At 42.6% G+C, this 15,929-nt stretch overlaps 1 protein-coding gene across 1 annotated transcript in view; it reads right to left on the reverse strand.

Moving 5' to 3' along the window:
- Nucleotides 1–1,663: 1,663 nt before the first annotated feature.
- LOC137631754 (HEAT repeat-containing protein 1-like) overlaps nt 1,664–15,929 on the reverse strand; it is a 622,900-nt gene continuing 608,634 nt past the window's right edge. Inside the window, exons 32-35 of the mRNA XM_068363681.1 lie at nt 14,027–14,150; nt 9,343–9,492; nt 2,143–2,304; nt 1,664–1,920 (exon numbers count right to left, since the gene is read on the reverse strand). Coding sequence (XP_068219782.1) covers nt 1,714–1,920; nt 2,143–2,304; nt 9,343–9,492; nt 14,027–14,150 — 643 coding nt within the window. The 3' untranslated portion in view covers nt 1,664–1,713. The remainder of the gene's footprint in view (nt 1,921–2,142; nt 2,305–9,342; nt 9,493–14,026; nt 14,151–15,929) is intronic.

Genomic DNA, 15,929 nt, shown 5'->3' on the forward strand with positions numbered 1-15,929 from the left:
TAACCTTCTCCATTTTATTTAACATTACCAAAACAACCACGAAGCAGTTAAATGCACAGTACTGTTACATACAGTAAATACAGTACGGTACAAGTCAGCTGATTTGATCAGCGTGAAAAGGTAAACATTACGTACATAATGCAAATGGCCGCTTGTTTACGTAAGTTTCTAGCAAAGAAAAAATGGGTAATGGAACAATAAAATAGCTTTCAGTACATTTATTTAAAAAGGAATTAATGTACAGTACTGTACTAAATGTACAGTACTGTACTAAATGTACAGTACTGTACTAAATGTACAGTACACTATATTTACTACGATTTTACTTTAAGTCGTCTGATTCAGAAATGCAGTGCATATGTATGGCCGATTGTTTGTGCAAGTTTCTATTATGTAGTGTGCAGTACAGGATAATAAAACAACTTACTGTACTGAACTTTACAGTATTATACAGACTACTGTAATATGATAAAGTAAAATATTTGTAATAACCCATTTTATATGAAATGGGGCTATTTGTTGACCTCTACGGCTGAAAATCGTAGACATCTGAGTCAGGTTACGCCTACCCTAGACCAAAATTTAACACTAACGACTTACGAACAATCCAGCTTACGAACAGACTCTCGGTCCCTATTGTGTTCGTAAGTTGGGGACTGCCTGTAATTTGTATTTTTCATAACGATAAAAACCTGTACCTATTTATACAAATTGGCCCGCCAGCACCAGTCCCCCCTGAAGCCCTGCATCCAAGCAAAGCGAGGCACACAGCCCAGGTGTGCGAGTGAGAGTGGTAATTACTAACCCCCACCCCTTCCCGCTAACTAGCGGGCGGGTAGTTAACAGTCGCGAAAAATCTAATGACTCATCTTTCAGCTTCGCCAAAAGTAATACCCCTATAAATAGCAGCAGGTTTTTATTGTTTGGAAAAATACAAATTACTTCCAAATTTGTCTTGTTTACTATATTTATTATTTATTTCTTCCCTCACTGGCTGCTTTTCCTATTGGAGTCATAGGACTTGTGGCATACATTCTAACTAAGGTTGTAGCTTGGCAAGATAAAATGGTAAGCATTGTCAAGACAGGCTTGAGAAGACCTAGCCTTCCTGTTCCTCAAAGAACACACCCTCATTCAATGGGAGGCTACAATTTACACACTGTAAAAGGGGATGGTTGCAAACAATCATGTCTCAATTTGTAGAGTGAGTGAATTTATTGCCAGTTAGCCATAAAACTAATGCCGTGTTCAATCTACACTTGTCTTTCTACTGTTTTATTAATATCAGCTATTCAAGCTGAAAAGTATGAGAAGATTAATGATAAACAGCCTAAGATAGGAGGCAACAGTGCGACCATACTCGTTGCAGCACAAGACGAAAGCAAGGTATCTTTGACAGGAATGTGGGGACTACTCCTCTATGCTATGTTAGTAACAGCTCTTCTAACTTTGCTTATGACAATTCCATATTTTAAAGGATGAAATGTTTGTAAGGGCAAACTTCTATTGTAGATTTCATAAGGTGTTATACAGTACTTCAAATAACATACCTTCAAAAGGTCTATAATATTAATCCAACTGTTGCCAACATACAGTAAATTACTTTATTTTCTAATAGTCCTTACATATGTAAGCACCAAGGGGAAATAAATACTGATATAGTTCAAGTTTTTATTTACTTTTTCTTAAATTACAGTACAGTAGTCTATATTACTATCTGTCAAGATAAGACCTGAAGGAATCACCTAATATGGCTTCCATTTTTGTGTAAACTTCTTTGGTGGCTGCTTCTATTTCGGGATCTACTGTTTCAAATACTTCTGTTATGTAAGGCATGATATCAGCAAGTAGAGGTTGTAAGTAATCCTCACCATAGGCATCAATTAGAGCTTCAAAAGTTTCTAGAGCTGCTAATATCACCTGAAATATAATGTATCATACATTAAGACTTTTGAAACAAAACTAAATTAGGAAAATGTATCATGCATAAGAATTGGATATATCGAGAAAAAATTAAAAAATTCAACAATTATCATGCATGAGAATTTCAATTACATACTTTGACTTGAATTTGTCTTTACATGTTTGGTATTAAGAAATATGAAAGGGGTCCTCAAAATATTGAAAGAAGAAAGCACTTACAATAGGTTCATCATCATTTCGCAGCTTCAGCAGAATTGCTCTGTTTAACTCTTTCCAAAGGGAATCATCACCAACTGCATTGGTGAATTGTAAAACACATGGAATGAAGTGATGTGTAATCATATCTTTATATAGCTCCTTGCCGATCTTCGTATTCTCCAGCTAAAAAAAAATAAACTTGTTAGTATACTGTACATCAGTGGATGGGATTTTTAATTTAACCCCTAAATCTCTGCTGCCAAATTATAAAATTGCCATTAAAATTTTGTGTAATGCATGAATTTGTCTGTTGAAGGTTAAATATTTATTATATCTGAATGATCAAAAATATTCATGAAATTATGTTCAAAGTAAAGATAATGCTATTCCTTAGTAGTGATCCAACTCAACCTTCACTAAACACTATATCAAAGTCACTGCATAAAGTACTCATGGAGTATTCAACAATTTCAGGTGTCAAAGGACAGGCATCATACTTCAATTGATCTCATATGTCATACATATACAACAAAACCTACAGGAATTCTGTTCTTACTGATTAAGAATTATTTTGAAACCATACTTCATGGAAAGACAGGAAAATAAATTATGATATATTTAGGAATATCTAAGACTAATTTGTTCCTACACTAGATACAAACCCTCATTCTTTACTATAGGAGATATTCTAGTGCGAGCTGGAAAATACGGCAGAAAAACCTTAACAAGGTCGTTAACGACCAGGCAGGTAATTACTCACCTGTTAGTGGTGGGGGGACCGCCAGTCGGTAGGTGCTGTTTACCTTCAATCTAATTCTAGCCGTCGTAGTGGTAACACCACTGCTCCTGCTTTATTTGCCTGGCAGACTAGCCTTTCTTTTTTGAGTTTTGATTAATCCTTTTTCTTTTTCTTTGTTAGATAGTGTCCTCTATTTGAGGAAGTGTTCATGGCGCCTTTATGTCAGCGCTGGATGTGGATCCTCTTTCCCTATGCCCTGTTACAGAGGTCATGGGTGTTCTGAGGGTTCCCCTGCCAAGTATGTAGAAGTGGTCTTCGCAGTACCTCCTCCTCCTCCTCCTCCACTTCATTGTCCTCCCCTCTGGAGGCTAGGAGGGAGAAAGAGAAGAGGAAAAGGAGAGCTCGCACTCCTTTGCCCGGTCGTTCTCTCCGGAGACACAGGCGACATAGGAAGAGACATAATCGTTCTTGCTCTTCCTCGCCTTTTGTCTCTTCACGAGATGTCTCGCCGTAAGACTAAGCACTCTCGTCACAAACTTAAGAGAGCTTCCTCCTTACCCAAACATAGGGCATCAAGAGCGTATGTGCCAACATGCGCATACGCTCCAACAAGAGCATAGCTCCATCACACGCCATGCGCTCACCTGCGCGCCACCAATCTTCTGCGCAATGGCGCTCTCCTGCGCGCCAGTGCTCTCCTATGCGCTCCCGAGCGCCAACATTCTCCTGCACATACGCATACGCGCCCAACACCTCTCTCTCCTGCCCGCCATACTGCGCACCATCCTACGTGCCAGGTAAAACCTGTGCGTCAACTTTCTGCTGTTAGAGGGACTTCTGACAAGGCAGCCATGCTGTCTTCTCCCGCACGCCAGCGCAAGGATATGCGCGCACGCCCGCGCCCCATATTATTTCACTGTGCGCGTACTAGGGAATTTTGTCCTGCGCGTGTGCACCCTACGGCTGCCACAGACGTGCGAGATCACTCTCCCGCACGCCCGTTTACACCTTCACCTAGGTATTCTCACCGAAGAGACAGGCGAAATAGGAAGAGACGTTATCATTCTCGCCTTCTGTCTCTCCCCGAGACTTCTTGCCTCGAGATTATATATGCTCGTGTCACAAACCTGAGAAGAAGGCTCCCTCTCCATCGTTCTGCCTCGCTGTCGTCATCGTGTGAGGGATCATCTAAGAAACCACGAATGCAGCCAAGGGCAAAGCAAGTCCTAACCTCGAACCCTCTTCTTCGCATAATAGTTTGAGGGTCTCCGTCCGCTGTAGAAGAAGTCAGATAGAGCGCTTCTCCTTGCTTCAATCTCTATCTTCAGAGAGATCGCTCTCGCCTTTGAATTCTCGATCTCTGACCCTTTGGGGTCTCGTGACAAGGAAACTTCGGTTTCCCGGTGCGCTATCCCTTCGTTTTCTCACAGCAAGTTGCTGAAACCTCGGGCTCTCGTGCATTTAGTCTCGCTAACACTTCGGTGTGCGTGACAAGGGAGACTTCCATTTTCCCGTTGCACTAGCCCTTCATGTTCTCGCAACACAACCTCTAGGGGCACGCACGATCACGCTAAACCTTCGGGTTCTCGTGACAAAAGTCATCAACAGTGTTACTCTTAGGTCAGAGAGTCTTCGGACTCTTGTCGCGCGGAGTGTTCGCGTACGCCTATCCAACACTGCGCCCATGATAATCAAGAGTTTTACTCTTATGGCAGAGTCTTCAGACCCCAGTCACGCAGGTGTTCGCACACAATTAGCGCTACCCACGCAAATCTCAGGTCATACACTCACGGGGTCAATCCCTCGCTCCCGTGGTTCAGACAGGACAACCTCCCTAATTACTTTGCTCCCTAATGAGTTAAGGATTTCGAGTCTCTCGGAAACCTTGAAAGAAGATGCAGGGGTTCGGCCCTTCTTCTCTTCAGTTGAGAGCAGAAGGGAAAGGGGAAAAGTGTTGAGAGGCTAAAAGAAAACACCCAGACAGCTGCGACGTAGAACGCGATGCCGAGGACTTCGGCTGCTTTGTTCATTATCCTGCGCTTCATGTGGCAGCTCATGAGCTGCCCATGTTACGAGGTAACACTCGTTGTCAACCTGCAACTTGATCAACTTAGATTGCTGACAGGAGGTTCGCCTCCAGGGATTAGAGATCCTTCCCTTACGAGGGAGTGATTACCTTCCTTGGAATTGGACTGCGTGAGAGATACATCCCAATTCCGAGGAAAAAACCTCCCCACTTCAGCCAGTCAGCAAACTCCCCTCCTTCGTAAGGAGTTGCGAAAAGCTCAATGAGTTTTACCTCTGCTATCTCGTCCCCGAAGTCTGTGCTTTCTCCCCTGGAGCTGGGGAAAAGCAAGTCTATGGCTTGTTCCTCCTTCGGGGGGAACATCTCCCTGGGAGTATGCTTGGCTCAGGCGATGTCCTTCATCAGGAGGACTTCTCTCTCATTCACGAGAGGAGATTATTACGCCTACGTTTTTTCCGTAAAACTGTGAGAAAACTTGCCTTAGGCGATGCCCTCCTTCAGAAGATCTTCTCTCTCGTTCACGAGAGAGAGATTATTAGCCTATGCTTTTTTCCTATAGAACTGGGGGAAAGCTTGTCTTAGGCAATGTTCTCCTTTGGGAAGACTTTCTCTCTCGTTCACGAGAGAGATTATTAAGCCTATGCTTTTCTCCCATAAAACTGGGAGAAAGCTTGTCTTAAGCCAGGTCCCCCTTTGGGAGGACTCCTTTCTCGTTCACGAGGGAGATATTTACACGAGAGGGAGATTTTTACGACTACGGTTTTTCCCTAGAACTAGGAGAAAACTTGTCTTAAACAATGTCCTCCTTCAGGAGAACTTCTCTCTCGTTCGCGAGAGAGAGAGATTATTACGCCTATGCTTTATTCCCATAGAACTGGGAGAAAGTTCGCCTTAGGCGATGTCGTCCGTCGGGAGGAGTTCTCCCTCGTTCGTGAGAGAGAAATTATTACACCTACGCTTTTCCCCATAGAGAGGGGAGAAATCTTACCTTGGGCAATATCCTCCTTCGGGAGGACTTCTTCCTCGTTTGAGAGAGAGAAGTTACTACGCCTACCCTTTTCCCCATAGAGCAGGGAGAAAGCTTGTTTTAGGCGATCTCCTTCGGGAGAACCTTCCTACCACTCACGAGAAGGAAACTTGTAGGAGTTTGCTGATCCACGCTCCTTCCTCTTACGCTTTTGGTTCTCCTCCAGGGGCGGAGCGAGAGCCTTGTATTAAGCAACATTCTCCTTCGGGAGAACAAATCTACCCTGCGGAGGAGTTATTTTCATACCTGACGTTCTCCCCCCCCTCATGCTGTAAGGAGAAGTCTTTTTGAACCTACTAGTTCTCCTCACATTGGCCCCTCGGGTCTCGTGACGATCACCCTTTCGGCGGGCGTGATCGGGAGCCTTTAAACTTTCGTCATGTTTATCCTACGGGTTCTCATGACGTTAGGAGTCCTTCGGGCCTCTACAGCGTTGGACTTTTGAGTTCACATGACTTGGAACCTTCGGGTTTCAGTTATGCTGAGTAGTTGGGCTCTCGTAACAATTAGCACAGTGTGTCCGTGCACGCACGCAATTAACGCTATGCACGCGACCATCGTCATTAAGAGTTTTTACTCTTACGACAGTCTTCCGACTCTCATCAACGGTCTTCGCTATTACCTCCAGACACTCCGAATTCTACCATTCTTCCCCTTTCGATAAGAAAGATATGAGGGGTAAGATATAAGGTTTGTCTGTTACTTGCGTCTCCACTTTTTCCTGTAATATCACACGAGGAATTATCGCAGCCTGAGGATTCCTCGGGAGAGCTGCCGTCAAGGGACTTAGAATCCTCCTATTTAAGGACTCTACGAACTATGTGTTATATCTCATGCCTCGGCGATTTGCATCTGTCTCCACGACCCTCTGACTCTCCAGCCTTAGACAGGCTATGTAGTGACAGTCTGGGGTTCGAGTCCCGCCCAAACTCGTTACGGCCATCAGTGCCTAAAACCTTACCATCCTTGTAAGCTAAGGTTGGGGGGTTTTGGGGGAGCCTATAGCTCTAGCTGCTGAGTCTTCAGCAGCCACTGCCTGACCTTCCCTGGTCCTAGCTGGGATGGAGAGGAGGCTTGGTCGTTGACCATATATGGTCAGTCTCTAGGACATTGTCCTAACGGCTAGTACTATGTCACTGTCCCTCGCCTCTGCCTTTCTTGAGTGACCTTTAAACCTGGTCTGTTCTCCAAGATCAGAGACGTCAACCTTCTCCTCTGATCTTGGATCCTCTCACGGCGAGGCTCACACCAGGCTAATCCTCGAAGAGACACTACTCTTCAAGGCTCTTCTCAGTCACAGAAGCCTCGGCAAGGGAAGCAACTTTAATGTCCCTTCTGGCTCGACACGTGGTCTGATTCGGGGCTAAGACAATGGACTTCTTAACCACTACAACAGCGACAATGTGGAGCAATTGGGTTCTCAAAAGGAAGCATCGGTAGTTCCCAGACTTTCTTTTGTACCTCAGTGTGGAATGCTTCTCTCAGTCTCGGCGATTAAGGGCTATCGCGCAGCCTTGAGCCTCATCTGTAGACGGAGAAGGGGTTGACCTCTCCGCCTCAGTAGACATCACCTTGGTTGTTTCGGTGTTGTAGTGATCTTGCCCCCCACTTGAGATTAGACCATCTCCTTGAGACCTGTCTTACGTTCGCTGAAGGGTCTGCCCTATGAGCCCTTAAGGGCCTCAGGCTACTCTCTGAACCTTAAGACCGTCTTCCTCGTACCTCTGTCCTCCGCTAAAAGGGTCAGTGAGCTACATGGTCTGTCTTACGTCACCGATTCTAAGAGATGGGGGGGGAGTGTCTCACAACTTCGTACCGGGCTTGGTGGCTAGACTCATAATCCTTCATCTACCGATGAGAGATTTCGAGAATTTCCACACTCAATAAGGTAACACAGGATGCAGTCCAGTCGTTACTATGGCCAATCAGGGCGTCAAAGAAATATCTGAAGCGCACCAGACTTTTCAGACCACGTTTCCGTCATCTCTTCCTTGTACCAACAGGGTAAAGAAGAGAATCTCTCGCAACACCATCTCTTTCTGGCTCAAGAAAGTTATTGCGAGGTCTTTTCACGGAGATCCAGAGGCAGCGCAACCCAGAGCCCATCAAGTTAGGGGAGTGGCTGGCTCTCTGGCATTAAAGAGAAATTTCTGTCTCCCAAGTCTTAAGTGTTGGGCTCTGGAAACGCCAATCTACATTCACTGCTCACTATTTGAGCGACGTGACACATAGGTCTCTAGACACCTTTTCTATAGGGCCTATTGTGACAGGTCAACAGGTGCTGTAACTACCTTACGCCCTTTCAGGGGACAGTAACCATTGGTTGAGGATTCTGGGTGACACTGGGTTTTAAGAAGGACATCCATCTATCTTCTTCATCTCCTTCTCCCCCACATCTGGGGATCCTAGCCTGTATCCAGTTTCAGCTGGACTTGCCAATGAAAATAAGGTTTGATACTCATCTGATTCCTCTCACAGGGTATAAGTTATACTCATGGTCACGAGGTTTTCCTTTTGCAAGGTCGGGGGAATCCCAAGTTTGAAGGGGTCGAGTCGAAGGTTCCTGACCCACTTCATCTTGAAACATTTGTTTCCTTGAGGCTGCAAACCTTCAGTTGTGCTGAAGATTATGGGGATCTACAAAGAAAGAAGATTAACGGAAGGTTGTTGCTTCAAAAGAGTCTAGCCTGAGGACTATCTTCCCTAGGAATAGGGAACTCCTTGGCCGCCCTGCCTCAAGACTAAGTCTCCTATAGTAAAGAATGAGGGTTTGTATCTAGTGTAGGAACAAATGACAAACTTAAACGGAGTTTCTATTTTTCCTAACATAAAAACCCGAATTCTTTAGTCAAATCTTCCGATTGAAGGTAAACAGCAGCTACCGACCGGCGGTCCCCCACCACTAACAGGTGGGTAATTACCTGCCCGGTCGTTAACGACCTTGTTAAGGTTTTTCTGCCGTATTTTCCAGCTCACGCTAGAATATCTCCTAAAGTAAAGAATTCGGCTTTTGTATGTTAGGAAAAATACAAACTCTGTTTTAAGTTTGTCATATTTGGCAAGTTCCATTCACATGGAATCATCAAATAATCTCTACATCCAATCATATGTAAAGTTTTTTTTTTTTTATTATATAAATGCAAGTGGGATTATATACTTAATTTAGTAGCTAAAATCTGGAAACAAAATGGAAGGGACAGAAAATAATTAGACCTTCCCAGAATGAAGTGACACAATTCATAAACTTAGCAACAAAATCTTACTGTCCTCATAACCTTAACTCTAGATTTACGTTACACATACAACAAAATATTACTGTACTATCAATCTGTAAATTTGTATAGTACTGGACTGTATCCCTACATAATATTCACCCTTCTTATATCAACACATTTTGACATTTACATAGAATTAATGAAACTTAAATACCTGATTAATCAACGGATGCAACATAATTTGAAAGCGTTCTTGATTTGTAAATTTGACAGAATCATGAAGGAAGATCATCTTCAGAGTATCCAAGACATACTTCACAAGAACAGCTGTCTTTTGTGCGGCTTCATCTCCTACACCAAATATCTGAAAGAATTTTCCTTGTTATTTGTTTTCAACGTATAAAAATGATGCTGCGTGTGAAATCTCTGCTGAAAATCAAAGACTTATGCAACTTTCTTAACGTCTTGAGTTTTCCTTGTCCAGTACCAAACACAGATTAAAAACACACTATAAGAAAGACATAACCATGCACAGTACAGTACAGTATTACTGAAATTCTTCAGTCTTTGGAATTATATAAATACTGTATTGGTTGAGAGATTATTCCAACCACAAAACTAAAACATAAATTTCTAAATCCTGAAAAAATGGAACTGCACCAATAATGAATCTGATATTTTCTATATTATAGGTTTTTTAAAGATTAGTCAAAAGAATAAAAATGTTTAGTATTGTATATGAAAACACCAGTATTTAAAAACCAAAGCTCACTTAAAAACAAAATTACTTCGCTAAAGTCTGCTTCCTCCGGTGCCTTAGATGACTGCGGAGGTAGCAGCAGTAGGGGATTCAGCATTATGAAGCTTCATCTGTGGTGGATAATGTGGGAGGATGGGCTGTGGCACCCTAGCAGTACCAGCTGAACTCGGTTGAGTCCCTGGTTAGGCTGAAGGAACGTAGAGAGTAGAGGTCCCCTTTTTGTTTTGTTTCATTGTTGGTGTCGGCTACCCCCCAAAATTGGGGGAAGTGCCTAGGTATATGTATGTATGTATCAATTATGAATTAAAAAATAAAGTTTATTTCTACGCAGATATAAAATTCTGAGTCATTTAATGGGTTACTTCTGGTTTCGTTTTCTACGGCTAGACAATCATAAAGAAATAGGGTAGATTACATCATATGTTGTTAGACAACTGCTGTGCATGATGGGCTACACTTGTATCAGGCTTTCCCTCACAACACTTCTGGCCGTGGAGGCAGTCGGACGTCTGCCTTCACTCCTATGATCAGACAGCGGCATCGCCAGCACTTCACCCTTAATAGAGCTTGTACTTGTGTCTTTGGCATTACTTGTCACTTCAGTATGCATTATTTGCGTATTAGTGTGTACTTTCAATTATGCCTAATTCGTATTTCTGCTTGGGCTGTAATGGTCATCATTGTGGAACCTTTATGAGCCGGGTAGAAGTAGACCCTCACCTGGTATGTCCGTCGTGTTAAGGGAAAAGATGTTTGGTGGAATCTCCATGAGTGTTGTAGGGAGTGGTCATCCTCCCAGTAAGATAGATACCGTTCTTGTCAGAAGCGATCCAAGAGAAATCTCTCTCCTCCTCCTTCAGTAAGCAACATACATAAGGTAAGTTCGGTGATGAACATTATCTCCCACCAAGTTCAGTGTGTAAGGAGCCTTCTGAGGTTTCTGTCACGGAGGACTATGACCACAATTTTATTAACATGTTATCTCCTAGTGTTAATGTGCAGCAAGAGATTGATTCTGTTCTTATCACGTTATGTCTAGATCCCTTTCACCCCCCATGAGTGTGCTGAGTAGGGACCTACATCTTTCAGACTATGCAGATAAGTTCACTCCTAGAGAAGCGTCTCCCATTAAAACAGTGAAAGCATCTCCTCATTCCCAGAAGGACCTTAGAGTTGAGCCTGTCATTTCCCCTCGTACTGAGACAGCCTTGTTGGAAGACCATGATTGCTAGTCTTCAATTCGTACTAACTAGAGGGGCTTGCCTCGTACTCCTAGGGGTCCTCGGCAGAAAAATCCTCTGAAGAGTGCCCGGAATGGGTTGAGAGACTTGTTATCGCTTTACTATGAGGGTGGTGGAACTGCTTCAGGTGTGTTCCCCCCCACCAGAGTTGGCAGTACCTTCATGCTCCAAGCAGGCTTCTGTTCCTAAGCTTACTAAAGCTGAAAAGTTGAATGTAACTGTTCCTACCGTTCCAAGAAATACTTCTCAGAATACCATCCGGCCAAACATTCAGATTCATAAATCCGGACACGCCAACATATCCAAACATGGTGACATCACCATACGCGCCGCCTTCTCTGTGCATGAGGTTACTCCCCGCAGCCTAGGCAAGGCAACAGATTCAAGCAAGTTGTCACCAGTAGGCATCGTGACGTCACAAAGTGCTGCCATCTTAATGCGAAAGTGTATTCCTCCGCGTCATAATGATGTTAAGAATGTATCCATAAATTCATCTAATGATAAGAGGACGTAATAAAGCATACAGTAATAACTCTTGATAGGAAAGCTTCTGCATACAAAAATTTCATGATGAGAAACAAGATGCGAAGATTTTTCCGACTCATATTACGTATTACGAAAACAATTTCATGATACGAAATGAGGTATGGTACGAGATTTGCCTGGTCGCTGGGACTAATGAAAATTCATGTACCGCTGCCAGCTGTAACCAAGCCACCATCCTCTTGTGCTCCCATTGGTTATTTCCCTACTCTAATGCTAGTTACCACCATAGGATCCTGCTCTCCTATTGGTCAGCATCTAAACCCCCCCCCCCTGCAACTAGGGTATTGGTGTTGCTCGATCATTTTGTTTTGGCAGCGCTATCATTCACATTGAATTCATGTTGGTGATTTCGCTTTCGTGGTTTTAGTTACTATACTGTGTTGTGGTGCATTATTCAACGCCATGGGTCTCAAGAAAGTTGCTGACCTGCAAGGAAAGAAGAAATGGATGCTTTCTATGGAGAAGTTAAGATTGAGGCTGGCATGCGGTTAAGTGAGATCCCTAGGGAATATTGCCCAAATCCGTCAACAATAGAAACCATCCTTAAACAGAAGGTAGCCATCAAAGCAGCAATACCTAAGACGTGACTTTTCTCCACCAAGAGAAGCCACGACCATGAGGAGATAGAGAAACTGCTTTTCCTTTGGATTAAGGATAAGGAAATTGCTGGAGACAAGATCATAGAGACGATAATTTTCAATGATCTCGTGCGTGCTCAGGCCAAAGACGACGCAGGAGAAGAAACATTGAAGCAGGCACCCACGTAGTTCAAAGCTTCTCGGAGGTGGATTAAAAAATACAAGAGATAGTCTGGCGTTCATTTGGTGGGGCTGAGGCTGAAGACGACGCAGGAGAAGGAACATCGAAGCAGGCACCCACAGAGTTCAAAGCTTTTCGGGGGCGGTTTGAAAAATTCAAGACACAGTTTAACGTTGGGGCATGGGGAGGCTGCCAGCTGAGACACGAAAGCTGCCGAAGGCTTCGTTAAGACATTCAACGAGTTGACTAACAATTGCATTTTTATTGATACAATATATTATTTAATATATTTTGTAAATACTCTAAATGTGTAACTAATAACAGAAAATAAAGAAAGAATTTCTTTATCTTATATCAAATTGACCAGAATATTATGTAACAAAATAATTTCCTCGAAATAGCTGTAGTGATTACTTTTTACCAAAACGAGTAGTAAATTCAAGATATATGTAAAAACTATTTTTTTAGACTTTATAACAGAATAAATTAGTTTTCTATTGATAAAGATCCCCCAAATTTGAATGCATCAGAACTCAAACAAATTGGTGATCAAATAATATTTCAAAATTTTCTAGTAAGATTAAAATGCATATGGCCAGCATTGTCGAAATGCCCCTGACAAATATTTTAGCATGTGTGTAAACCCCAGTTTACCTATACCTCTCACCCTGTTTGGACCCACAAAAGTGTGTTACTTTAAATTTCCCATATGTATTTATATTTAACTTACTTTTTTATGTTTATGCAAATGGGGACCAACATTTTTTACCATATTGTGGAGGGCCAATAATAAAGCCTGGCCAACTTGGCTGTTTTCCATTACTGGGTGCATGATGTGTTTTGGGATGGTGTGGAAAAATATTTCCATGCTAACTAAAAAAAAAAAAATATTGTCCAAAAGATGAATCCTTTTGTACCAGTGAAAGAGAGGGCTAGGGCTTCCTCTTGGTACAAACCAAAGAGAACCAATCAGAGTCAGAGTGGACAGACGAGATAGCGTAACATTTATAAAACATATTAACTCTTGTCCACATTGCTTCTTGTGAAAACTGAAAAAAAAATTCAATCACTCCATTGCATGAGTAACAATCATAAATCATGAGGAAAATAAGTATGCAAACCTCAAGTAGCAGTGCTTGAAACATATTGCAATATGCTAAAACCACTGAATTTCATGAAAGTAGTTAACACTCAAAAACACACGTGTTGGAATACTGGCGAACTGCTTTTATTTTTAAAGAAGTATATGATCATCTCTTCTACTGCTCTTTCCTTGTGATAAAAATCATAAATACTGTAGGGTGAAAGCTGATAAAAGACCCCTTAGGTAAAAATAATAACAGAATTAAAAAATTATCTAATTTTCCACATTAAATATTTACTATAGAAAGGAAAATTAGTAATGCAAAAGTTAAAAAGAATGAAACCTTCCCATGAAATGCTTGAATTCTTCATACAGAAAAATAGCAACACCAGCATTAAAAACTAAAACTAATAAAGATCACTTTTTGGACAGCTATATTGGCAAGGGCACGTATCAACATGATGTTGGCTTAATCAAAAAAGAAAAAAAAAAAACCAAGAACACTTACTGAATTCATGCTATCAACAGAATTGTTTCTCTCAAGAATTGATGCTGCTTGACTGAACATGTTATCAGCTAATTTGGCTTTAATGAAAAGTACTTTAAGAGTTTCTGCTAGATGACCTGTGAATCTGTAAATAAAATTTCATCTTAGTATAAATTACATTGCTATATCAAATTTGATGCAAAATAACTTGGTATCCAAATTGTAAATGATATTGAAGTACTGTACTGTATTCTAAATTCACACATTTATATAAATGTCATATTTACAAAATGATTTTTGGGCTCAAGCCATGGCGTCCTGATGGAAGGTTCCTTTTTGGTAGCTTCCTTGGGTAAATAACTACTAAGATATTCCCAGAGAATTTAACCACAGGTTATCACAGAATTCTAACTTCTGGAGCGAGTATCCTAAAGGTTTCCCTTTTAAGACATCGTATATCAACAGGGGACGCATGTATTAACGCGCCACATAGCTATCTACACCCCGAACAGAGTTAATGCTTCTGTGTGTAAGGGCTGAGAATAGCTGGGAGCCGTTCCATAGCTAATCTCATTCGTGGCTACTACTGATACTCGAGACGTAAACAAACGGGCGCCATTGCTTAAATGACGTCACGTCCGTCTTTATCCTTTGTTCAGTAGCTCGCCCTACTTAGACGGATTTTCCCTGTGCTTCACTTATCGCTTTGCATCTACGTAATGTCGCTACCTTCAGCCTCGCCTTCTTCTGGAAAGTTGAGTACAAGGTTCCAGTATTGTTTAGTTAAGCTCTGACCGTAAAGTAAATATTACTTTCCGAGATAATTGCTGTTTTGTGGCAGAGCTGTGCCTCTACCGGACCCGCCATTTTATGGCGTCGTTGTTGTTATGCATGCCTTATTTAGTTAGCCACAACAACGCTTCCGGCCTTATTTACTAATCGATTACATTAGTTTATTTAGTCTTCATAGCTAGGAACTTTTATATCGTGTTTCGACGCTTTTTATCGGTCATCGATTGACCTCATACCAGTCGGCTTCTATAGCCCCCAGGCCAGAGCGCCTGTATATAAGTGTTCATGCATGATTTTATTAGTGATCCTAGGCTAAGTTATGAAGATAGTGGCATTATTTTACAATACTTTCGACCGTGATGCAAGTGTTTTTTCGCCTTCAGGGACCATATAGGGGATAGATTAGTTAGTGTTCCTTCCTAACCTAACCTCCTGGTAGGACCCCTATATGCTTCCGTCATCCCCTACCTTGGCACTCCCTCTGTTTAGCCTTGATTTCCTTTCTGAGTAAGGGGATCAAGTGTCTAATGGAGTATTCATCGCCTCTCAGTCCTCCCTAAGGGAATGACCCCCCCTTAGGGTTGCGTCCGAGAGTGAGGTTAGGCTAGCCCTTCCTCTATGGCTAGGAATAGTCTATGACTGTCCTGCCATAGCGATATGTCTTCTATCCTTCCTAGTTCAGGGCTCCTAGCCCTGTTCTAGGTTAGGTTTTGGAAGGTTACTCTGTCCCCTGCTGAAACTGTACCCATGCACCGTTTCAGCCTGGCGGCCTTATCTTAGGTTAGGGAGTGTCCTCCCTTTCCCTAGTGGCCGCTCTGGTACAGATCCCCTTCCTTGGAAGACTCTTCTCTTCTCCCCTCCCCACCTATCTCTTGTATAGCCTAGCCTACACTTAGGTTAGTCTATACCCATCTGTCCCCTGTCCTACAACTCCTCCTTAGGGCGGAGTGATAGGGCTACCTTGAGCTTCCTTGTGCAGTCCGCTCTGGTACATATACCCTTCATAGTGTCCTATGGGGTTAGCCACTGGATGCGTTCTGCATGTGGAGGTCTCTCCCCTCTTGGGTGTCCCCTAGTCCTCCCTTGGGCTACCCTAGCCCCCGGTCCTCTGCGACCCCGGCTCCTGGGTGAT

The sequence above is a fragment of the Palaemon carinicauda genome, chromosome 40 (genome assembly GCF_036898095.1).
Source record: "Palaemon carinicauda isolate YSFRI2023 chromosome 40, ASM3689809v2, whole genome shotgun sequence".
NCBI classification, from domain to species: domain Eukaryota; kingdom Metazoa; phylum Arthropoda; class Malacostraca; order Decapoda; family Palaemonidae; genus Palaemon; species Palaemon carinicauda.